The sequence below is a fragment of the Rhinatrema bivittatum genome, chromosome 16, assembly GCF_901001135.1.
Source record: "Rhinatrema bivittatum chromosome 16, aRhiBiv1.1, whole genome shotgun sequence".
Taxonomy (NCBI): Eukaryota; Metazoa; Chordata; class Amphibia; order Gymnophiona; family Rhinatrematidae; genus Rhinatrema; species Rhinatrema bivittatum.
Genome location: NC_042630.1, coordinates 52268601 through 52294298, shown reverse-complemented (window position 1 = coordinate 52294298; position 25698 = coordinate 52268601). Strand labels below are relative to the sequence as shown.

At 44.6% G+C, this 25698-nt stretch overlaps 1 protein-coding gene across 2 annotated transcripts in view; it reads right to left on the bottom strand.

Annotated features, from left to right (window-relative positions):
* Positions 1–9517: 9517 nt before the first annotated feature.
* The window catches only part of LOC115078122 (killer cell lectin-like receptor subfamily F member 1), a 42564-nt gene continuing 26383 nt past the window's right edge, over positions 9518–25698 (bottom strand). For both annotated transcript variants that reach the window (XM_029580785.1, XM_029580786.1), the window contains exons 4-6: positions 14782–14966; positions 14090–14199; positions 9518–9976 (exon numbers count right to left, since the gene is read on the bottom strand). In XM_029580785.1, coding sequence (XP_029436645.1) covers positions 9853–9976; positions 14090–14199; positions 14782–14966 — 419 coding nt within the window. In that variant the 3' untranslated portion in view covers positions 9518–9852. The remainder of the gene's footprint in view (positions 9977–14089; positions 14200–14781; positions 14967–25698) is intronic.

Here is a 25698-nt window from a genome sequence, read left to right as displayed (position 1 = left end):
TGTTTGGAATATTCCTCCCATAATTCAGGAATTTAAAATTAAACTACAGGACTGGATGCAATTTCCTGGTTTATTAACAGGTAGAATAGCGCTTCTAAAGATGCTGCCGCTCACAAAATTACTTTTTATATTGCAAATCCTTCCCTTAATATTGAAGGAAAGAGATCTTTGATTAGTAAATAGCTGTAATATGTTCTATGCTTTATTATATGTATTAGCTAGCAGAATAACTTGATTTGGAGCATTTCACTCTATAAGTGTTAATTCTGTCTGAAAATTATGAATGTTATTTTGTAAACCGTCGTGATCTTGATATGGAAAGACAGTATATAAAATGTCTAAATAAATAAATAAATAAAGACTGGCTCTAAATTTATCTGTGAGGGGGAAGAAGATGAGATTGAGAAGTTATCAGTCTCTAAGGAGAAAATGAACTTCCTAATAAATCATTTTTTTATTTTATTTATTTATTTAAAATTCTTTTATTTTGCTGCCTCTATACAATAGTTCAGCACGGATTACAAAAGGCAATCATAAAATTTAAAAACAGACAATAAAAATATATATAAATTAACAAAAAACACTTAAAATCATTATTGATAAACTGCAGATTAAAATACAAGTATCATCCAAATGCTATCTGAAAAAAAGACTGCCTTCAATGCTTTTCTAAAGTCTTTTAACTCCCCTAGCTGCTTCACCTCCTGTGGAATTTTATTCCATTCACTGGGAGCAACTATAGCAAAAGCACACCCTCTAGTTCTAGCTAGCTTGAAATTCCTTACAAATGGAACCTCCAACAAATTACACTGTGTAGAGCATAAAGCGCGGGAGGGAACATTTGGTCTTATCAAGTCGCTCAAAGCACAAGAGGAGAGATTATGTACAAATTTAAAACTATGGTCATAAGTCTAAATTTACTTCTCCATTTTATAGGAAGCCAATGCAACTCTCTCAAAATTGGCGTTATGTGTTGACTTCTGGAAATTCCCTTCAAAACCTATGCAGCAGAAGTTTGTACTATCTGCATTGCACACAAAACGCTATCTGATAAACCAATGTATAATGTACTACAATAATCCAGATGGGTAAGAACCAAGGCTTGCAATACTGGTCGAAAAAATGTGGGTGGTAACATCACTTTTAGCAGACGCAACATCTTTAATTTATAAAAAGCTACCTTAATAACATGACTAACCTGAGACTTCATTGACAATTGAGAGTCCAAAAGAATCCCCAAACTCTTGATCTCTGACTGTATAGGCACCACAAAATTTGTGGATAACCACACATTCTTTCCAATCTTTGGGTCTGTATCCCAACCTATCCATAATATGTTGGTTTTCTTAATATTTAGAAATAAGCAACGGATGGTCAACTAATCTTTCAACTGTTTAATGTCTCCTGAAGTTTTTCCTGTGGAACTTCACCCTGAACATTACTGGGCAAAAAAAAAAAAAAATGTCATCTGCATAGATGAAATACTTAACATTGAAAGCTTGATTTTTTCCTATTGGGGCCAAATAAAGGTTAAACAATGTCGAAGACAAGGCAGAGCCCTGAGGCACACCACACCTGATTTTAAACCAATCTGAAAATTGTGTTTCTATTTGAACCCTTTGTTTTCTATCAGACAAAAAGGAGTGGAACCAACTTAAAACAGTGCCACCTATACCTATAGCTTACAACTTGTTTATGAGTTTGTCATGATGAACCATGTCAAATGCCACTGACAGATTTAACTGGACTAAAACGCCAGATCCACCTCAATCAAGACAATTTAGCAAAGTATCAGTGACAGATAACAACAGCTCTGTTGAATAATTTTTATGAAATCCAAACTAATATCTATCCAGCAAATCATATTCACTTTTATATTGATCTAATTGTCCTAAAACAACTTTCTCAAGAACTTTCATCACTGTAGGTAAATTAGAGATTTGCCGATAATTTTCCAAATCTGCAGAGGACTGCTTATCGTCCTTCTTGAGTGGTCTCACAATAGCTTGTTTCCAAACTCTAGGAAGCATGCCGTCCTTCAGAGATCTGTTAATCATATCTCTCACAACACCACATGTTACTTCTTGTAGATTTTTCACAATTTGAAAAGGACATGGATCTGAGGTTGTAAAAAAGATACCTAATGCTCAATACTTTAGCATCAACCTCTTTTAATGATGTCATTTCAAACTCCTGCCACATCACTTGAGAGGGGGCTGCTCTCCTTACACTCACTACTACTGACATTTGACTGATTAATTTGCTGTTGAAGATTTTGGATTTTCATATCGAAGAATTTAGCCAACAAGTTTCAATCAGGGGTCTCAGATATACCTAAAGAGGCTCTCTCGGTTAATCTCTTTACAATTCTTAACAATTCCTTTGGTTTGTTAATGGAAAGCTCAAGTTTGGAAACATAAAACTCTCTCAAAGCTTTTAAACAGTAATCATGATCGTCCTTCATTGCTTTCTTATAAGCTATGTGAGTCAATTCATCCCTTATTTTCCACCATTGTTTTTCACTTCTCCTAACTACCTTCGTTATTTCTGCACCATCATGAGTAAACCAAATTGCACACTTTTTTGACTCACTTACATATACCTCGTGTGTCGGTGGCACTTGGTTATATGCTTGGCTTAATGAAGCAGACCACTTTTGCACATTTGATCAAGTGACAAACTATCCCAGTTAAAGTTGCCTATTTCCTTCAACCAGCTTTCCTTAAACTTCTCATTATCTACATTAGAGTGCTTTATTTTCTTTACATTTAATGTTGAAGTTTTTTGTCTGGGGGCTTCAACTAACAAAGCAAAATGAATTAAACAATGATCAGACTGGGGGAAAGTGACGTCACCCAATGCAGACAGATGCTTGAGACCTCTGCTTCGGACACGATCCCGATTATTACTATCAAAAATGACCCAGCCCCGGTCAAAAAGACTTAATTATGCTGACTGAAGGGTTGCAGAATGTCTACCAGGAAGAAGTTGGTGGATCTAAAGCTCTTCTACTATGATTCTAGCAATTTGAGGTTCATGGCTTTGGGTGAAACTTCAGACCCCAGAAAAAAGCAACATGGCCAATACAACCACTAAGCCCATGGAAGGGAGAGAATCTCCTATGCCTGGTATGGAACTCACCAAGGAAAATTTTAAAAATTGGTTTCAAGAGATCCAATGAGACATTAAATCCATTAAGGCAGATATGCAAGGCACCCTTAATGAGTTTCATTTGGAGTTGGTAGATTTTGGGAGGCACGTCGAAGTTGTGGAAGCTGCAATGGAAGATCAGAAGTCCGAGATGACTTTTATAAAAATAGAGATTGTGGGTCTCCAAAAAATAAACTCGGAGTTTACACTTAAATTTGAAGACCTTGGAAACAGGTCTCGAAGATCTAATATTCACATCCAAGGTGTACCGCAATCTGAGGCTTTTGATGACACTAGCCTAGTAGTGCGGAAGATCTGTCAAGCAATTTTAAATGTGAGAGACAATACTGATGATCTTGGCGATGATCATTGGGGGCGCCAAAGAAGAACATCCCCAGAGACATAATAGCATATGTTCATAGTTATCGCATGAAAGAAAAAATACTGTAACAGGCGAGAACCATGAGTAATATCTCCTGGGAAGGCCACAGCATAGCAACCTACAACGATCTGGCTCCCATAGCATTGAAGAGAAGGAAAAACCTGCAGTCTGTAACATCATTTTTGCATAGGGAGAATGTTTGTTATCATTGGATCTACTCAGAAGAAGAAGCAATTCCAATACTGGCTCCACTGGGATTTTCTGCACAAGCACAGCCTGATAACGCATGCTCAAAAACACGTGGAGAAGCCCAGATGGCAGCGCGTAGGCAAGAATGGCTCCAGACTCCGGCACAAATCTAAAGATCACCTTCTTTCTCAGGAGGGTGCCACATGAAGCGGTAATCATGCAGCACTATGGGGACAGTAAACCTTCTTTTACAATTTTCTGAAAAGTGGTATACAGGGCTCTCAGCACTGCTTAACGGGACTGATGTCGTGGTATTGGGATGGAGCTTTTCTCATTGATATTCAGGGGGTGGGGGGATGTGGGTGCACACTCCCTCTTAGAGGCTCCGCTGTGGTGGTGGCAATTACAGAGAGTGGAGGGTGGGAAGGGAATGCATAGGTGGGTAAGAGAGGTTTGGGACAGTTTTACATGGTTGACATGGGACTTGTTTTCATACCTAAAGCAGAAGTTTTTTCAAGACTCTGGCTCTAGATTGGGGCTTTTGTCCTTACATTATTCGGAATGGATGGGTAATTATGTAATCTTTTGATGGCTACCATTAAGTTTAAATTTAAAGGTTTAAATTCCCCGTATAAAAGGAGTGCTCTATTTAAAGAATTGCTCTCCCTGAAAGCTACGATTGCATTTATACAGGAAACACATTTGTGTAAAAGGGATGAGAGATTATTATGCTCCCCACAGTATAACCAAATAATTCTTGCAGCTAGATCTCCATCTCATAAATATACTGGAGTTGTGGTTCTCATCTCTAAGGACCTGCGGGCTCAGGTGGAATTCGTGTACTGTGATGAGAAGGGAAGTTTTTTGATTGTGTACCTTCATAAACAACAGGAGATATTCGTCTTGGTTAACATTTACTGCCCAAACGTGTTTCAAAGAGAGCTTTTCCAAGAGCTAGATACAATATTATTACAATTTGAATGTGGAAAGGTAGTAATGGGGGGCGATTTCAATATTGCCCCCCCCCCCCAATTACTCCCTTTCCACTGTTCTAAAGGAGGTGTACATCGTTCCTCACAGGACAGGAAAGCTCTCTACAGTTTTATGTCCAGGTGGAACTTAATTGATATCTGGAGGGATAAGCATTATGCAGAGTGGGATTATACTTTCTACTCAATACCCCATGATACATATACTAGAATTGATTTCTTCCTGATCAATAGATCCCTAGTGTTGGTAACCGAGGAGGCTGGGGTAGGGAATATTTCATGGTCTGACCATGCTCCAGTGTAGCTAATGGAGAGAGATTTTGGAAACTAAAGATTCCCTGGTAAAGGATCGAGATACAGAATTACAAATCAGGGCAGCAATCCTAGAGTCCTCCAATTCAATAAAACATCAGATGTGAATCCAGTTGTATTATGGGACTGCTTGAAAGCTGTGCTTAGGGTGATATTGATATCTCTAGCCTCACATAAAAAGAAGGAAAAAGGGTGTCTGTGACAACTACTGATTGCCCAATTGAAAATAACAGAACAGGCACATAAAAGCATCCCTTTCCCAGGCTGCTACAAGCTAAGGGATATTCGTTACAAATTGCAGGCACTAGAGATAGAGGAAATGGTTTTTAAAATGGATCTGCTGAAGCAGACTCATTCTGAGCATTGTATTAAAGCTGGCAAGCTACTAGCCCACGTACTAAAGACTAAACTCTCCCAATCCCAAATAATAAAAATAAAAGATAGCAAAGGGAAAATGATAATAGATGGACAAAATAAGGGATCGACTCAACCAGTTCTATGCTGAATTATATGCTAGGGACCCTAATATTATTGACTCAAACAATGACACCTTTTTATCTGGTGTTAGACTTCCGTGCTTGGACCAGGAGGTGGCTAAGAATCTGGGGGACCCAGTTACCTCTGCTGAGGTACTTGAGGCCATTGCAGAATTAAAAGCTGGAAAAACCCCATGCCTGGTTGGCTTTACCCCTTTAGTCTATAAGAAGTTCAAAGAGGTAGTAGTTGTCCATTAGTCGAAATGTTTAATTATCTCAGGACAGAAGGCTTTTTGATACCATCCTCTAAAGTGGCGGGAATAACCATAATCCCCAAACCTGAGAAAGATGTGATGCTATGCAGCTCTTATCGGCCGATATCACTCATAAATGTAGGCTTGAAATTATTAGCTAGGATCTTGGCTAAGCGATTGAGTCTTGTTATCTCCTTATTGATACATGAAGACCAGGGGGGCTTTATACCTGGACATATGGTGGTAGATAATTTCAGGAAGATTATCGATCTTACCCGTAATGCCAAGCAAACCAAAACCCCTTCAGTTCTGTTTGGGGAAGATGCTGATAAAGCATTTGACCGGCTACACTGGTTCTTCTCATTCCAGGTTATGGGGAAAATGGGGATTGATGGACATTTTCTTAATTGGGTCAAAGTATTGTATAGGAATCCTACAGCTTGTATAAAGATCAATGGTGGGTACGCAAGGAATTTTGAGGTGCAACAGGGAACAAGGCAGGAGTGCCCATTGTTACCGTTATTATTTGAAATCTGTGTGGAACCGCTAGCAGAGGGGATCAGGCAAAACTCGGCCATTAAAGGTATTCAAATTGGGGGAAATCATATCAATATAAAATATCCCTATATGCAGATGACATATTGTTCACCCTAACGGACCCCGAAGCATCCCTGAGCTTCATAGTGAAGGAGTTAAATGAGTATAGGAAGGTATCAGGTTTCAAAATCAATATCGATAAATCAGAGTTGTTACCTATATATGTGCAGGAAGGGATGCTTCAGTGGCTCAAGGGGCTTTTCTCTTTTCAATGGGCACGATTAGCTGTGAAATATTTAGGGGTAATGATTGGGTCGGAATATTCTGAGTTATTTCGCGTAAATTATTTACCATTGTCTAAAAAGCTTGGGAAAGATTTAGAATCATGGGAGTGGTTAACTATATCATGGCTGGGTAGGACTGCAGCAGTGAAAATGTCTCTCCTACCAAAAGCAGGGTATCCTTTCCAAACGCTGCCATGTAGGTACCAGTGGGATATCTTAAAATATTTCAATGGAAGATCTTTTCCTTTATATGGAATCTCAAGATCTGTACTATTTCAACCTAAGAACATAAGAAACATAAGAAATTGCCATGCTGAGTCAGACCAAGGGTCCATCAAGCCCAGCATCCTGTTTCCAACAGAGACCAAACCAGGCCACAAGAACCTGGCAAGTACCCAAACACTAAGAAGAACCCATGCTACTGATGCAATTAATAGCAGTGGCTATTCCCTGAGTCAACTTTATTAATAGCAGTTAATGGACTTCTCTTCTTGTTTGCCCTTGGTCAGTAACCCATCGTGCCCTCCCGGGGACTCTTACAGTGCACATTTCAGAAGGGAGAAGTTGGTTTATCTTCAAATTAAGAGCTTTATTAATTCGAATTTCAAACTCAGAACTGACAGCCTACGTTGGAAACGTTTCAGAGATTAAAGCATCTGTATAAAGTCAGTAAAGGTACAATGTCCTCCCTTTATCCATTTCTTCCTTCTCTTATGTCCTAGAATAGCTTGGCTGAAACCTGGCATGCAGACATTATAGTGGGGTAACTGAGATGACATCTTTCTATGTAGCACTGACTGTGTGCTACAACATGGGAGAGAGTTATTAGGCAAATTGTGTCAGATATGGTAAATATCAATATTCAACCAGCACCTGCCTTGGATATTCTGGGCAATGCAAGTTGTCTTAACATAGAAACATAGAAACATAGAAGTGACGGCAGAAGAAGACCAAACGGCCCATCCAGTCTGCACAGCAAGCTTTCAGACCTAATTGTTTTCATACTTATCTGTTACTCTGACCGCTGAGGTCAGGGCCCTTATTTGTAACTTTTTGGTTCCAATTCCCTTCCACCCCCACCATCGATGCAGACAGCAGTGCTGGAGCTGCATCTAAGTGAAGTATCTAGCTAATTGGTTTGGGGTAGTAACCGCCGTAATAAGCAAGCTACTCCCACGCTTGTTTACCCTGCCTGTGCAATTCAGTCCTTGTTGGTTGTCTGAATATAAATCCTCTTTACTTCATTCCCCCCTGCCGTTGAAGCAGTGAACTGCACTGGATATGTATTCCAAGTATCAGGCTTAATTGATTTGGGGTAGTAACCGCTGTAAGAGCGCTAATACGAGCTCGAGATGTAACAATTGAATACAAACAGCGCGATCTTTTAAATTTTATTGCAAAGGCTACCAATATTTTAGTTTTTAGATTGTTTTACATATTTTATAGTCAATTTTATGATGCTTTTATGTTGAGCTTTATGCTGTCTTAACGGCTAATTTATTTCTTATTCTGTGTAGTTTTAGCTGTTACTATTTTATGAATTATTGTATTTCTTATAATATTATAATCTTGTAAACCGGTGTGATGGTTTGTCTGATACATCGGTATATAAACAACAATAAACTAAACCAAACTAAACTAATAAGCAAGCTACACCCATGCTTATTTGTTACCCAGAGTATGTATTTCATTCCTTGTTGGTTGTAGACTGAATATAAATTGTCTTTTCTTCATTCTCCATTCTCCCTGCCATTGAAGCAGAGAGCTATGCTGGATATGCATTGAAAGTGAAGTATCAGGCTTATTTGGTTTGGGGTAGTAACCGCCATAACAAGCAAGCTACTCCCCTGCTTTTTTGAGGATGCAAAGCTGTTATTGTATCAAAATGGTTGGCCACAGATGCTGCAAACAGCAAATTATGGAAATGACTGAATTATTGTCTTTAGAATTTAAGATGTTGGATACCAAACCTAAAAAGGCAGACTAGAGGATTCTGAAGATTTGGGGTTCCCTCTATGAAATCATTACCCACTGACACAATCTTAAGTCTCCGCATGTAGGAGGGAGGGTTTCATTTTCCTCTTGCCATTATCCCCCATACGTTATGTTCCCCAGATGGGGGCTTTCTGCGTGAATGTTTTCTGCTGTCGATGGGAAGTTAATTTGTTGATTACTCGGGAAATGAATATTTCTTATTTGCATTATGTTATGATGATATTGAAAAAAATAAATCAGAGCTATTTATAGTTTTTACAGGGGGAGGGGGAGGATGTCGCCAATTTCAATTTTTCCACAGGGCACCATTAATCCTGCCCCTCCCCCTTCTACCATGCACTACCACCTGTGCACCTCTACACCCCCGTGCACCTCTCCAGCACCCCCTGTGCACCTCTCCACCATCCCCTGTGCATCTCCTCTCCACTCCCTGTGCACCTCTTCACCACCTCCTGTGCACCTCCCCACCACCCCCTGTGCACCTCTCCACCACCCCTGTGCACCTTCCCACACTCTGTGCACATTCCCACACCCCCTGTGCACCACCCCACCTCCCCCTGTGCGCCCCACACTGTCGGTGATCGTTTGCTTTCTCATGGGAAGACTGTGCATGCAGTGGAGGGGGGGGCGGAGAGTTTTGTGAAAGGAGAGGAGGATGCAGCAGTCTGATGAAGGGGTAGGAGGGGATGGCAGGGCTGCTAGAGGGATCTCTTGGTTTCTGCGATGCTGTCACTGCAAATTCTGCAGCAAGGAAGCAATAAGGTAATGGAGGAGCCAGCAAATGTCATTTTTGTGGCAGGAGTGATCAGGAGTGACTGGGGATGGCTCCTTCCATCTTTGAAGACCAGGAATGGCCAAAGGGGGTAGTAGGGGGGTCAGGGATGGTGGTGGCAAGCACAGCGGGCTTTTCTCTTTTTTTAATTTTTTTTACCAAATTGGAGGCTTTATTATTATTATTATTTTATTATTTTTTTAGTGCTACTGTAAAATAGCACGCACTAAAGACACAACAAAGAAAATACCAAAACAAGACAAAAAGACAAAGCCTGAACAAGGAAAACAAAAGTTAAGTGAGTTTTACAAAAGCTTTGAAGACAGGGGAAATCTCTTCCAGCACAGGAGCTCCAGTAATTTATCTTTAAAATCTGTTTCCTTTCTCTTAGTCCACAGGAGGCGTCTGTAATAAGGAAGGGGTCATTACTGTCTGGCTCTCGTGGTTGAAATGATCCATGGCTTCCTTTTCTGTGGCTTCCCCTCACAGGCCACGAGCAGCTCTGGGGCTCTTTACTCTTTTCCAGCTTCTTTCTGGCAAATCCATTCAAAAAGACGGTTGCAGGAGTCAGAATAAAACCTGCCGTAACCCAGTGCCATGCACCGGTCCTGTCCCATAGATTCCGATACAGAGACCCTAAGAAAGAAAGGAGAGAGACGGGACAGGGATCAGCACAGAGGAAGCAAACACAGAAATCAGCAGCAGCCGGACCTTGTGAAAGGTCATTAACTCCCTGATGGAGTCAAAATGAGGTGGGAGCTGCGGGGAGAGTGAGAAAGCAGAGCAGGAGGCCTGAGGAAGGAGGATAGCAAATCACCTGGACCAGATGGTATGCATCCTGGGTTCTGAAGGAACTCAAAAATGAAATTTCAGATCTATTAGTTAAAATTTCTAACCTATCATTAAAATCATCCATTGTACCTGAAGACTGGAGGGTGGCCAATGTAACCCCAATATTTAAAAAAGGCTCCAGGGGCGAGCCGGGTAACTATAGACCAGTGAGCCTGACTTCAGTGCCGGGAAAAATAGTGGAAACTATTCTCAAGATCAAAATTGTAGAGCATATAGAAAGACATGATTTAATGGGACACAATCAACATGGATTTACCCAAGGGAAGTCTTGCCTAACAAATCTGCTTCATTTTTTTGAAGGGGTTAATAAACATGTGGATAAAGGTGAACCGGTAGATATAGTGTATTTGGATTTTCAGAAGGCGTTTGACAAAGTCCCTCATGAGAGGCTTCTACGAAATCTAAAAAGTCATGGGATAGGAAGTGATGTCCTTTCGTGGATTACAAACTGGCTAAAAGACAGGAAACAGAGAGTAGGATTAAATGGACAATTTTCTCAGTGGAAAAGGGTAAACAGTGGAGTGCCTCAGGGATCTGTACTTGGACCGGTGCTTTTCAATATATATATATATATATATATATATATATATATATATATATATATATATAAATGATCTGGCAAGGAATACGACGAGTGAGGTTATCAAATTTGCGGATGATACAAAATTATTCAGAGTAGTTAAATCACAAGCAGACTGTGATACATTACAGGAGAACCTTGCAAGACTGGAAGATTGGGCATCCAAATGGCAGATGAAATTTAGTGTGGACAAGTGCAAGGTGTTGCATATAGGGAAAAATAACCCTTGCTGTAGTTACACAATGTTAGGTTCCATATTAGGAGCTACCACCCAGGAAAAAGATCTAGGCATCATAGCAGATAATACTTTAAAATTGTCGGCTCAGTGTGCTGCAGCAGTCAAAAAAGCATACAGAATGTTAGGAATTATTAGGAAGGGAATGGTTAATAGAAAGGAAAATGTCATAATGCCTCTTTATCACTCCATGGTGAGACCGCACCTTGAATACTGTGTACAATTCTGGTCGCCACATCTCAATAAAATTATAATTGCAATGGAGAAGGTGCAGAGAAGGGCTACCAAAATGATAAGGGGAATAGAACAGCTCCCCTATGAGGAAAGACTAAAGAGGTTAGGACGTTTCAGCTTGGAGAAGAGACGGCTGAGGGGGGATATGATAGAGGTCTTTAAGATCATGAGAGGTCTTGAACTAGTAGATGTGACTCGGTTATTTACACTTTCGAATAATAGAAGGACTAGGGGGCATTCCATGAAGTCAGCAAGTAGCACATTTAAGGCTAATCGGAGAAAATTGTTTTTTCACTCAACGCACAATAAAGTACTGGAATTTGTTGCCAGAGGATGTGGTTAGTGCAGTTTGGGTCGGATTTTAAAAGCCCTGCGCACGTAAATCTGGCCGGATTTACGCGTGCAGGGCACTCGCACGCTGGCACACCTATTTTGCATAGGCTGCCGGCGCGCGCACAGCCCAGGGATGCGCGTAAGTCCCGGGGCTTCGTAAAAGTGGTGGGGAGGGGCGGGGAGGGGGCGTGCCCGAGGCCTCCGTACCCACCCCCGGGTCGGGTGATGGCGCACCAGCAGCCCACTGGCGTGCGCAGATTTACGCCTGCTGGAAGCAGGCGTAAATTTGCCAACAAAGGTAGGGGGGGTTTAGATAGGGCCGCGGGGTGGATTAGGTAGAGGAAGGGAGCAGAAGGGGAGGGGAGGCGGAAGGAAAGTTCTCTCCGAGGCCACTCCGATTTCGGAGCGGCCTTGGAGGGAACAGGCAGCGCGCGCCAGATTCGGCGCGCGCATGTTGCACAAATGTGCACCCCTTTGCGGCTACGCGCGTATCTTATAAAATCCAGCATACTTTTATAAAGTCTACCCTTTAGTGTAGCTGGGTTCAAAAAAGTTTTGGATAAGTTCTTGGAGGAGAAGTCCATTAACGATTATTAATCAAGTTTACTTAGGGAATGATCTCTGCTATTAATTACATCAGTAGCATGGGATCTTCTAAGTGTTTGGGTAATTGCCAGGTTCTTATGGCCTGGATTGGCCACTGTTGGAAACAGGATGCTGGGCTTGATGGACCCTTGGTCTGACCCAGCATGACAATTTCTTATGTTCTTATGTGCCAGAGGAACAGGATTAGCTGAAGTTTAGGAAATGATCTGAAGGATTTTACTCACTCAGGCTCTCCCCTGATTTTATTTTTCTGGCATATTTTCACAGTTACGTTATTGTATTCTCTTTTTTAACTCTATTTATTAATTTCCTCACAGTATTCACGGCTTTTTTGTTTTACGTGTTTTATTGCAGTTATGCATGCTTCATTGTGATCTGCGTTGAAGGATAGGATCGGAGTTTGCAGAATAAAGAACAAAATAATTAAATAGATGGAAATAGAAGTGGATAGAAAATGTCATAAGCCTAACACAGAAGGAGAGAGGGTGACCAGCGTGGTGCTGCAGTTACAGCCCTGAACCTTTTTCTGGGCAGACTGGATGGGATATTTTGGTCTTTATCTGCCCTCATTCACTCTGGGGCTGATGCAATAAGAGCCTGAGTAATAAGAGCCAGCGCACCTGAGCCTCTGCACCTAATGCCTTCATTAGCATGAGATTTCCATGGATGCAGGGTTAGACACAAACATTGTTTATGCACAAAACCCCTTGCTGTATTGGAGTAAAGTAAGAACTTACCCAAACCTTTTTTAAACCGAGCTACACTAACTGCACTAACCACATCCCCTGGCAACAAATTCCAGAGCTTAATTGTGCGTTGAGTGAAAAATAATTTTCTCCAAACCTATCATTCAATTCTGCCTGTGCACCTGAGACTTGGAGGGTGGCAAATATAACGCCAGCTTTTAAAAAGGCCCTCAGGGGTGACCCAGGTAAACTTACTGCTCCTACAAACCTGGCTTAATGGGGAGAGCCAGCAAAGAGTTAGCAAAGGGAGATGCTGCTTACAGCCTGTTAGAAAGCTTTGAGGGTATAAACGAGCACTCGAGTAACGATGAGCTGATCTAGTCAGTGTATTTAGACTTTCAGAAGGCGTTTGATAACGTTTCCCATGGGAGACTCTTTATAAAACGGTGCAGCTTTGTGAAAATTTACCCCAAAAAGACTGAGGCCTTCCCTAAGGTAAACGTCCTTAAACTCAGAGAGGCTGCGGAAGAGTCAAGCTCAGCCTACGCATAACTGGGAACAAGGGTTCCCATCTGCAGGACTGTCTCTAGAAGTTCAGTCTCTTATGATATAAGAGGGCCAGCGTGCAAGTGTTTGCTTGCAAAATAAGCTATGGCGAACCACACAAATCTATGTTGTATGAATAGGGACCTTCCTGTTCAGTTTTTATTTTGTTTTACCTGGGAAGTTTAATGCGATGACAAAAACAAAATCAGTGGAAAAATAACTTATCCATTTAATTTTCTCCTGTATCATAACAAAGTCATTTTTTTTGTTATAACAATGAAAATCCTAGGCAAAATAAAATAACAACTGAAAACAAAGGTCCCTACATATGAAACAAGCACCATTAAAACAATGATATTAACTTATAAAGAGCCCATCAGCGCTACCTTTGGAAGTGAATAATAAGGGATTGACTTTTTTTAGACTGATAATGCGGGGAGATGAAATGTTCCCCTCTGCCCGGGTGTAGAATAGACCCCTCCTCCTCCCGCTGCCCCCCCCCCCCCCCCCGATGTTATATGAGGTCTGCAGATAGGGGGGCCTCATGCATCCGAGCGATCTGATTGGGTGATCCCCTCTGGTGTTTTATGTGCTATAGGGGGAACCATGAAATGAGAGGAAAACCAGAGCCATTGTAACTGAAACTGAGACTGAAAACATCCTGGGGAGCCACTTACAGCTTTTCACTGATGGGGGAGCCATCCACCCAGGTCCAGGACCTCCCTGGTGACGAGATGTGAAGTCCTATCCAGTGATACCTGTCACCTGCCTGATGGTGTATGAAATCCTGTGCAAACACAGAACAGAAACCATTTGTACAGCTCAGCAAAGCAAACCTCAGAATCAGAAGCCCCAAGCAAAGAAAATCCCCAAAAAACGAGACATGTTCAATGCACCCCTGCCCCAAGAAAAGAAATATTCCAGCTCGGTTAATATTTATATTTATTTGATAACCCAAAATATCCTCTGCATCTCCCATGCATTGGATGAACCACCTCATGTGTGCAGAGAAGTGAAGAAGGCAGAGGAGGACATTTAGTTACCCTAAATCTATTTTATGGGGAAATTAATACAAGTCAGGTACAGAAGAAGAGTTATTTAAGGCATTATCCAATCCCACTGGACCTTTCCTCTGACTTGCTCATCTCTCCCAGAGGAAGAGCACAGTGGGACCCGAGAGATCACATTGGGTTTGCGTTAAACAAATCTTTGAATCTGTAGAATACATTTGCTGGGCTGGATTTTTGCTTTCTTGCATGTGTAACCCTGACCGCTCTTCTCTTTCCTGCTTCTCCTTCACTCCCTGTCCCAGTGCAGTGCTCAGGACTCGGTGAGATCTTTGCTGTATCCCTGAATAACTTCTCCTCACCTTCTCCTCCTGGTCCTGTATCACCAGGAGCTGAGAGTCCCTCTTTGCACAGTCCTCACGGCTCCTGCTCCAGCTCCTCCCAGTGTCTCTAGAGAAGTAATAGCACTTTCCCTTGTGCCAGAGCCAGTCCATGGGGCAGGGCTGAGCACCAGATCCACTTCCAGGAAGACAAGGACACAGGGGTGCTGTGAATATTGTAAATACATTTTAAACAGTCTGTTAGTCCAGAAAATCAGTAAAACGGTGCAGTGGGATATGGAGGGATAAGACAGAGAGAGACTGGACAGACCAAGCTTTCTCAGCTGGGGCTGATTTAAAGTTAGGGGTGGGAGGCAGGGCACCCTATGGTAGGAGCAGCGAGTGCATGTGCATGCATGTCTTTGTGGGGGCTGAAAACGTATACATGACTGTGTGTCTGTGAGTGGCTGCGTATGTGTGTATGTGTGCTGCAGGATCTGTTGTAAAATGAGTACCCAAAATGTAATAGTTTTACTCTTAGAATTGATGATGCATGCATGTATGAGGTCCTGGATTCAGCTTTTCCTGGGCAGTGAGAATAGTACAATATAGACACAAAGGCAGGTAATCATATTGTTGCGTCTGTCGGTCGCAGATGGCTGTGGCCTCTCTGCCTCACCTCTCTTTTGCATTTCTCCTCCTCCTTTGAGAAGATGACTACCTCCGCTGCTGACTGCCGAACTCCTCGGTGTCTCCGAGCCAGCATGGGTATCCCCATCTGCCATGCTTCTTCCTGAGGCCTCCAGGGTGTGCGCGAGCACGCAGATCGCACTCTTAACCACGTCATGGCGGGAACCTCGAGGGCCACCACATGACATCAGTATCTCTGGGTATTTAAACCACCGCTCCACTCCATCCAAACGAGTTAGCAAGGACTTCAGTTATTCTGCACTGACCGCTTTTAAGCTGCTTGCTTGGATTCCTATCACCCTCCGGAGTCACTCGCTCCTACTGAAGCTCTGGGTACCTGCTCCTCGGGGAGCCTCTCGCTTCTCTACCTCTCTGGAGAAAGCTATCCTTAAGGACACCCGCTCCTCGGGGGGTCCTGTCTGCTTTCTTTCTCAAACTCACCTGGCTCCTATGTACTCGGCTCCTCGAGGGCCTATCCTGCTCAGGGTATCCTGCACCTTGGACCTCGGGTCCTTCCTCCTCATTTCTACCACGAATACATCAACACTGTCTGTTACCACTACACTCCAGCTCTCTGCATACAGCCCTGCAGGTTTACATGTTATCCTGCACTGCGAAACACTACCGGACCTTTGCTACTTCTGGGTGAGATCACCAACTACAGAGACTATCTAGAGTTCTACTGGGATTTCACTCATTCACAGCCTTGTCCTTTCCTTGGGCAAGTTTCATTTTCATCAAAAGCAGTATAATAAAGCTTTCCTTCCTCAATGTCCGTTCACTACTGAGTCTAGCCTATCATAGTGGTTTCCCACGGGGGACCCTCCCCATGGGAGGAGTGATCACCACTTCGACCAAGAGTCCACAATATGCCACTAACACAACAGATTGCTAACTCCATGGACTCGGCTCAGCTAGCAGCCTTGCAGGCCATTCCTGGTCTAGCCCAGCGGATCTCTGAGCAACAACAGTCTCTGGAAAGTCTGACTGCTGCCTTCAATCTGTTACATGCACAAATGAATACCTCAGCAACTCCTGTGAAAGAATTGCTGTCTCTGGTGGTGACTATCAAGACCACCATACCATTATCCACGCCTACCCGGCGAAGCATGGATGTGTAGAGCGTTTGTCAACCAATGCAGTATGCATTTCTCATTGCAACCTACCCTCTTTCCCACAGAAGCTTCCAAGACCACTTACATCATATCTTTACTTGAAGGAAGATCCTTGGCTTGGGCTTCACTGCTATGGGACGTGAAGATCCTACCCTGAATAACTTATCAGGATTTCTAAAACTTTTCAAATCTATCTTTGATGACCCGGCTCAACTAACCGTCACTGGATCTGCTCTGCTCAACCTCCAGCAAAGTAACAAGCCGCTCACAGACTGATCGAATTCAATACTTTAGCATCCGAACTACTCTGGGACACAGGATGTCTACGTGCTATCTTCATGGAAGGTCTCAACTCTCGTTTAAAAGACAAACTGATGGTTCGCACTCTGCCTGATACCCTTGAGTCTCTCATGGAACTGGCCGGGAGAACTGACTACCATATTCGAGACCGGACTCAAGAGGCTAAGAGTTCTCAGAAGCCCGTCCTGGGAGCTAACCATCCTAAACCCGAGCCAATTGCCTCAAGCCTTCCGTCTGCCCCTTAGAAGAAGATGAGTCTATGCAATTAGGACGAAGTCATTTAACGTCTAAAGAGAGACGATTCTGCAAATGCATGGGGTTATGCATGTACTGTGGTAAAGCAGGCCACACCGTCCAAACTTGTCCCATCTGTACGGGAAAATGACAGACTAGGACCTGCCGGAGGACTTCTCCTAGGCCTCACCACTACTTCTCCTCCATTATCTCTACCAGTCTCACTGATCTATGGAGGTCTTGAGTTTCAGACCCTTGCTCTCATAGACTCCGGTGCCAGAGAAAATTTCATCTTACAATGCTTAGTAGAACATCTATGGATTCCTACTACACCAATAGCTAAACCATTGCTATTATCTTCAATTCATGGGGAACCACTTTCAGGAGAAGTTTCATTGACTACATAGGCCATTTGCCTGCACACTGGAGCTTTACACTCTGAGAACATCTCCTTCCTCGTATTGGAAAAGGCCATACATCCAGTGGTGCTTGGATTGCCCTGGCTACAAGACCATATGCCACAGTTTAACTGGGAAATGCTGGAATTATCCCGGTGGGGACCTGGCTGACATGGTCGGTGTCTTGCTGAAGTTTCACTGTTAATATGCATGCCCACTACACCATCGTTACCAGGCCTACCTCCACAATACGCCTCCTTCCAGGATGTCTTCTCTAAACAAGCTGCAGATGTACTTCCACCTTACAGAGTCTTTGACTGTGCTATATACCTAAAACCCAATAAAGAGCCTTTAAAAGGAAGAGCCTACTCTCTTTCAGTAACTGAGACCAAGGCTATGTCTGTGTACATACAGGAGAACCTTCAAAAAGGATTCATCAGACCCTCCAAATCCCCGGCTGGTGCAGGATTCTTTTTTGTAGGAAAAAAAGATGGCACCTTGTGTCCCTGCATCGACTATAGGGGTCTGAATTTAATCACCATCAAGGACCGGTATCCCCTGCCTTTAATTTCTGAATTATTTGACAGACTCCAGGGAGCCAAGATATTTTCTAAACTGGATCTCAAAGGAGCTTGCAACTTGCTGCATTTTCATGAAGGAGACGAATGGAAGACAGCCTTTAACACCCGCGATGGACACTTCGAATATCTCGTCATGCCCTTCGGATTAAGTAACACACCTGCAGTCTTTCAAAATATGATGAACAAAATCTTACGGGACTTACTATACAAATGTGTAGTAGTGTATCTTGATGACATCTTGATATTCTCCCAGGACTTTCAAAAACACCAAGAGGATGTCAAGAAGGTTTTAAGATGCCTACGAGAATTTCGCTTGTACGCTAAACTCGAGAAGTGCGAGTTTCACAAGGAGTCTGTACCCTTCCTGGGATACATTGTTTCAAGAAACGGGTATCAGATGGACCCCAAGAAATTAGAAAGCATCCTAGATTGGCCCCAACCTACAGGCCTGAAGGCATTGCGTCGCTTCTTGGGTTCACGAACTACTACCATTCTTTCATCAAGAACTATTCAGCATTGATGGTCCCTCTCACTGCTATGACCAGGAAAGGAGCCAACCCTGCTAAATGGTCTCCTGAAGCCATATCAGCCTTCCTGACCCTTAAAGAGGCTTTTAAAAAAAAGCCATGCCTCCGCCATCCAGATATGCATCGTCTATTCATCGTTGAGGTTGACGCATCGGATGTCGGTGTGGGAGTGGTTTTGAGTCAGTACAATGAATCCAATATGCTCCATCCCTGCTCCTTCTTTTCAAGGCGGTTCTTGCCTGCAGAAAGAAATTACGGAATCGGAGACAAAGAATTACTCACAATTAAACTGGCCTTTGAGGAATGGCGTCCTAGGCTGGAAGGTACACAACATCAAATAGTTGTGTACACCGATCACAAGAACTTGGAGTACCTCAGACATGCACAATGACTCAATCACCGCCAAGCAAGATGGTCACTGTTCTTTAACAGATTTGATTTCCTTTTGAAATACCATCCAGGAGGTAAGAAGACTCAGGATGATGCCCTGTTATGATCCTTCCCACCTCAGGATGTGCCTGACGAACCTCGTCATATTATTGATCTTGAGAAGGTGGTTGTTGCAGCCACCCATGTTGTACCTGCTGGGAAGACGGTTGTGGATAGAAATCAAAGGAAAAAAACTGTTGAAGTGGGCGCATGATTCTCGCCCTGGACAGAGTCGTACCTTGGCCATGTTACAACGGTATTACTGATGGCCTACCATGAAGAAAGATGTACAAGCTTATGTGAGTTCCTGCACTGTCTGTGCCAAGCAAAAGCCACCTGCTGGATGTCCTTGGGACCTGTTACAACCCCTACCATCGCCAGATGAACCTTGGACGCATATAGCATCTGACTTTGTGGTGGACTTACCACTCTCTAACGGGAACAATACCATATGGGTCACAGTTGATCGCTTCCCCAAAATGGCACATTTTGTAGCCTTACCAGGATTACCCTCTGCTGTGGAGTTAGCGAAAACTCTTCATCAAACACATCTTTCGCCTTCATGGAATGCCTAAGCACTAGAGATGTAAATCGGAACCGGAATCGGTTCGGTTCTGGTTCCGATTCAGATCTTACAATTTTTATAGTCTGACACGATTGGTTTTTTGTTTATCGGCTGCGCCCGAGCCGATAAACAAAAAGCCCACCCGACCCTTTAAAAATGACCCCTTTGCTTCCCGAACCCCCCCAAAACCGTTTTAAAATTACCTGGTGGTCCAGTGGGGGTGCGGGGAGCGATCTCCCACTCTCAGGCCATCGGCTGCACTAATAAAAATGGCGCCGATGGCCCTTTGCCCTTACCATGTGACAGGGTATCCGTGCCAATGGCCGGCCCCTGTCACATGGTAGGAGCACTGGATGGCCGGTACCATCTTTAAAAATGGCACCGGCCATCCAGTGCTACTACCATGTGACAGGGGCCGGCCAATGGAATCTATATTAGGAAATTATAAAGCGAAGAGAAAACAAAACAGCCACGGAGCTCAGTTTTTTGCTGCTCACTCATCGGCAGCCATTTTGTCTCCCCATCAGACAAATTCAATCTTGAAACAGGTGTATCGCAGGGATCAGCCTTATCTGCCACCCTTTTTAACATATACATGCTTCCATTATGCCATCTACTAGCAGGATTAGGAATCATACATTACATCTATGCAGATGATATTCAATTAATTCTACCAATCGACGACACAATAGAAAAAACATTAAACCTAGCTAACTTGTACCTAGATATCATAAAGCAACTATTAAACCAAATGGAACTAGTGATCAATATTGAAAAAAACGGAATTTCTACACTTAGGAAGAAAAAATATCAAAATCATTCAAACTCCAATTATACTCAAGAACAACCAGAAAATAGAACTAGCGGAAAAAGTAAGGAACCTTGGAATAATAATGGACCCAGAAATTAATCTAAAACAACACATATCGCTAAAAGTAAAAGAAGACAATGCTAAAGTCATGATCCTCAGACAACTTAAACTGTTACTAACTCCTGCAGATTTCAGAACAGTGCTTCAGGTGTTAAGAACCCCGGCCGTGGCGCCCCGCGACCGGGCGTCATGGCCGCTGGCCGCGGCGGGCCGCGACCAGAGTCAGGTCAGCGGTCACGTTAGCGGTACTCACTGGGAGCGCTGGATGCTCCCGCGGTGCAGGAAGGGCCTGTTCGGGTGTTCGCGGGGGCTGCTGCGGCTCCGCACAGCCGCCTGCTTCTCGGCGGTCTGACTCCTCCCCTTCAGACCTCTAGGAGCCGTGCGCGCGGCTGAAGCAAGATTTAAAGGAGCCATGACCGGATATTGTCATGGCTCCTCCTGGGACTCTACCTCCTGGCTCCTGCATTTAAGGCAAGGTCTGAGAACCAGACCTTGCCTTGGTATTGAGGCCTTGCTTGGTTCCTGTTCCTATGTTCCTGGTATCCTGGTTCTTCGTCCCGCTTCTGCTCTTCTCTCCTCGCTGGAATGACTCTTCTGGATTCCGACCCCTGGACTGGCTTTGGACCGCTCTCTGGACTCCGACCCCTGGACCGGCTTTGGACTGCTCTCTGGACTCCGACCCCTGGACTGGCTTTGGATTTTCATCGACTTCTCTACTTGGACTACCTACGACCAGCTGGAGGCGCCAGCCGTCTGGATTCCAAGACCTGCAAGAGGCACCTGCGTCCAGACCATCTTCTTTCTTCAGGTAGTCTCCTAAGTCCCAGTGGCCGTGTCCCTACGGGCTCCTCCTGGGGGGATCACGAGCTTCCAGGGTGAAGCCATCTTCTCCACCTCTTCAGCCGGCCCTGCCATCGGACGGTAGAGACCGACGAAGGTATTCTCCCTTCTCGGCTGCGCTGACTCTACCTCGGAACAGGGCTCCACTCTCTGATCCGTAACAGAATACCAAGGCCATGGACCCGGCAGAGGCCTCAGCCCGGCAGGCCATTCCCGGATTAGCCCAGGTGGTCATGGAGCAACAACGTATACTGGAACAACTTAACACTCGTTTGGATTATATAGCTGTTCCGCCACCTGTATCTCCAGTAGTACAGAGTAATACCCCGACTGTGATTCCTTTACCAACTCCTCCACGCTACGCTGGAGATCCTCGCTTGTGTCAAGGATTTCTCGACCAGTGCAGTATGCACTTTCATCTTCAAGCCTCCCTGTTTCCAGATGATCTTACCAAAACGACATATATCCTGTCGTTGTTGGAAGGTAAGGCTCTAGCCTGGGCTTCTCCGATCTGGCGACGGTCTGAGCCAGTCCTACAAAATCTACCAAAATTCTTGGAATTATTTCAAGCCGTGTTTGACGATCCAGGAAAACAAGTGGTTGCTGGTTCCAAGTTTCTTCAACTTCGGCAAGGTGGGAGACCGCTGGCGGATTACACCATTGAATTCAGGACTCTGGCATCCGAACTCCAATGGGAGGAGAACTGTCTTCGGTCCATATTTTTAGAGGGTCTGTCACCCAGAATAAAAGACGAAATGGCAGCCCGAGAGTTACCTCAATCCTTGGACTCTATCGTGGATTTAGTAACTCGAATCGATAGACGACTACAGGAGAGAGCACGGGAAGGATCAAGCACGAGGAAGCACATAACGGGTGCTGCTTCCTCTCGTCCGGTTCCGGTATCCCAAATAGCTACTAAGCCTGAAGGAGCTACGGAGGAACCTATGCAGTTGGGACGGGGTCCCTTTTCGCCAGAGGAAAGACAAAGACGCCGCAGAGCAGGTCTTTGCCTCTACTGCAGAGAGGCTGGTCATCTCATTGCCCGTTGTCCAACACATCCGGGAAACTCCAAAGCCTAGGCTCTATCGGGGGAGTAACCCTAGGCATTACCTCTCCTGCTCCCCCACTAACTCTGCAAGTTACCCTGGGTTTTGAGGAATATTGGTTCTCCACACTGGCCTTAGTAGATTCTGGAGCTGGTGGAAATTTTATTCTACAAGATTTGGTAGAGCAACTACACATTCCCACGTGCTTATGCCCCAAGCCGTTAGTTATATCCTCCATTCATGGAGATCCCCTGCCGGGGAGGATAACTCATCACACAGTTCCGATGGAATGTCACATTTCTCCGAACCACTCCGAAAGTATCTCCTTCTATGTCATCCAGAGAGCTATTCACCCTATAGTTCTTGGCATCCCATGGTTACAGCAACACAACTCCCAGTTCGACTGGATATCTTTAAAACTAATCCGCTGGTGATCAACTTGTCAAGGGACTTGTATTCTTGGATCAAACCCATCTTGTAGCTTCATCTGTACTTCTCAGCTGGAGGGTTTGCCCTCACAGTACAAGCAATTTTCAGACATTTTCTCCAAAAAAGCTGCGGGCATTTTGCCTCCACATCAAGAGTTTGATTGTAGCATCAATTTGATTCCTGGCACCACTCCGCCTCGGGGAAGGGTCTATCCATTGTCCGCATTGGAAACCCTTGCTATGTCAGAATATATTCGGGACAATTTACAGAAAGGATTCATCAGACGCTCTAAGTCTCCAGCTGGGGCTGGTTTCTTTTTTGTTGGGAAAAAAGATGGGACTTTGCGTCCATGCATTGACTTCCGTGGGCTTAATGCCATTTCTATCAAGGACGGGTATCCGTTACCACTCATAGCGGAACTTTTCGATCGGTTACAAGGAGCCAAGATATTCTCAAAATTAGACCTTCGAGGAGCGTATAATCTCATCAGGATCCTAGAGGGTGACGAGTGGAAGACGGCATTTAACACCAGGGATGGACATTATGAATATTTAGTCATGCCATTTGGGTTAACTAACGCTCCAGCGGTATTTCAACATTTCATTAATGAGATATTCAGGGATCTGCTATATGTATGTGTTGTAGTCTATCTAGATGACATTTTGATTTTCTCTCAGAATTTACAGATGCATAGACAACATGTCGTCCTAGTGTTACAATGTTTAAGAGAAAATCATCTCTATGCCAAGCTCGAAAAATGCATTTTTGAGCAAGAATCCTTACCATTCTTGGGATATATAATTTCTAAACAAGGCTTTCAGATGGATCCGTCCAAATTAAAATGTATCCAAGAATGGCCTCAACCAAACGGATTACGTGCGCTGCAACGCTTCCTTGGCTTTGCTAACTACTACCGTAGTTTTATTCTGAATTTCTCCAAATTAGCAGCACCTCTCACGGCTCTTACACGCAAAGGGGTAGATTTTAAAAGAAGCGCGATCAGCCTACTTTTGCTTGCGCATCAGACTCAAGCAAAAGTACGCTGGATTTTAGTAGATACGCGCGGAGCCGCGCGTATCCACTAAAATCCTGGATCGGCGCGCGCAAGGCTATCGATTTTGTATAGCCTGCGCGCGCCGAGCCGCGCTGCCTCCCCCCGTTCCCTCCAAGGCCGCTCCGAAATCGGAGCGGCCTCGGAGGGAACTTTCCTTTGCCCTCCCCTCACCTTACCCTCCCTTCCCCTACCTAACCCACCCACCCGGCCCTGTCTACACCCCCCCCTTACCTTTGTCGGGGGATTTACGCCTCCCGGAGGGAGACGTAAATCCCCGCGCGCCAGCGGGCCTGCTGCGCGCCAGGCCGCGACCTGGGGGCGGGTACGGAGGGCGCGGCCACGCCCCCTGGCCGTAGCCACGCCCCCGTACCCGCCCCCAAAACGCTGCCGACACGCCCCCGGAACGCCGCGACGACCGGGCCCGCCCCCCGACACGCCCCCCTCCGAGAACCCCGGGACTTACGCGAGTCCCGGGGCTCTGCGCGCGCCGGGAGGCCTATGTAAAATAGGCTTCCCGGCGCGCAGGGCCCTGCTCGCGTAAATCCGCCCGGTTTTGGGCGGATTTACGCGAGCAGGGCTCTGAAAATCCGCCCCAAAGGAGCTAATATTAAAACTTGGCCTCCAGAAGCGGAGGAGGCATTTCGGGCGCTCAAGAGCTCGTTCCTCAAAAAATCATGCCTTCAGCATCCGGATCCCAGACGCCCCTTTGTAGTCGAAGTGGATGCCTCCGCTGAAGGAGAAGGGGCTGTCCTAAGCCAGAATGACACTATGGGAACATCTCATCCTTGCTCATATTACTCTAGGAAATTTTCGTCGGCCGAACGGAATTACTCCATCAGCGACAAAGAACTTCTTGCCATCAAACTGGCATTTGAAGAATGGCGACAGTGGCTGGAGGGAGCTCAGCACCGTATCACAGTTTACACGGACCATAAAAACCTGGTATACCTTCAACAGGCCCAACGTCTGAACCCACGCCAAGCTCGATGGGCATTGTTCTTTACACGTTTTAATTTCGAACTGCGTTATCGACCTGCTAACAAGAATATTAAGGCAGATGCCCTGTCTCGATCCTTCTCGGCAGAGGATATGGAAGAACCTATCCAACATGCTGAAAGAAAGAATAGTGAACTATCTACAGTCCGGAGAATTGATGGACCAGAGGCAACATGGATTCACCAGGGGAAGATCCTGTCAGACAAATCTGATTAACTTTTTTGACTGGGTAACCAAGGAATTGGATCGAGGAAGAGCGCTTGATATCATATACTTGGATTTCAGCAAAGCTTTTGATACGGTTCCACACAGGAGACTGGTGAATAAAACCAGAAGCTTAGGAGTGAGTGCCGAGGTGGTGACCTGGATTGCAAATTGGCTGACAGACAGAAGACAATGTGTGATGGTAAATGGAACCTTCTCTGAAGAGAGAGCGGTTTTAAGTGGTGTACCGCAAGGATCGGTGTTGGGACCGGTCCTGTTCAATATCTTTGTGAGCGACATTGCGGACGGGATAGAAGGTAAGGTTTGTCTTTTTGCGGATGACACGAAGATCAGCAACAGAGTGGACACGCCGGAAGGAGTGGAGAGAATGAGACGGGATCTAAGGAAACTGGAAGAGTGGTCGAAGATATGGCAGCTCAGATTCAATGCCAAGAAGTGCAAAGTCATGCATATGGGGAGTGGAAATCCGAATGAACTGTATTTGATGGGGGGGGGGAAAAGCTGATGTGCACGGAGCAGGAGAGGGACCTTGGGGTGATAGTGTCTAATGATATGAAGTCTGCGAAACAATGCGACAAGGCGATAGCAAAAGCCAGAAGAATGCTGGGCTGCATAGAGAGAGGAATATCGAGTAAGAAAAGGGAAGTGATTATTCCCTT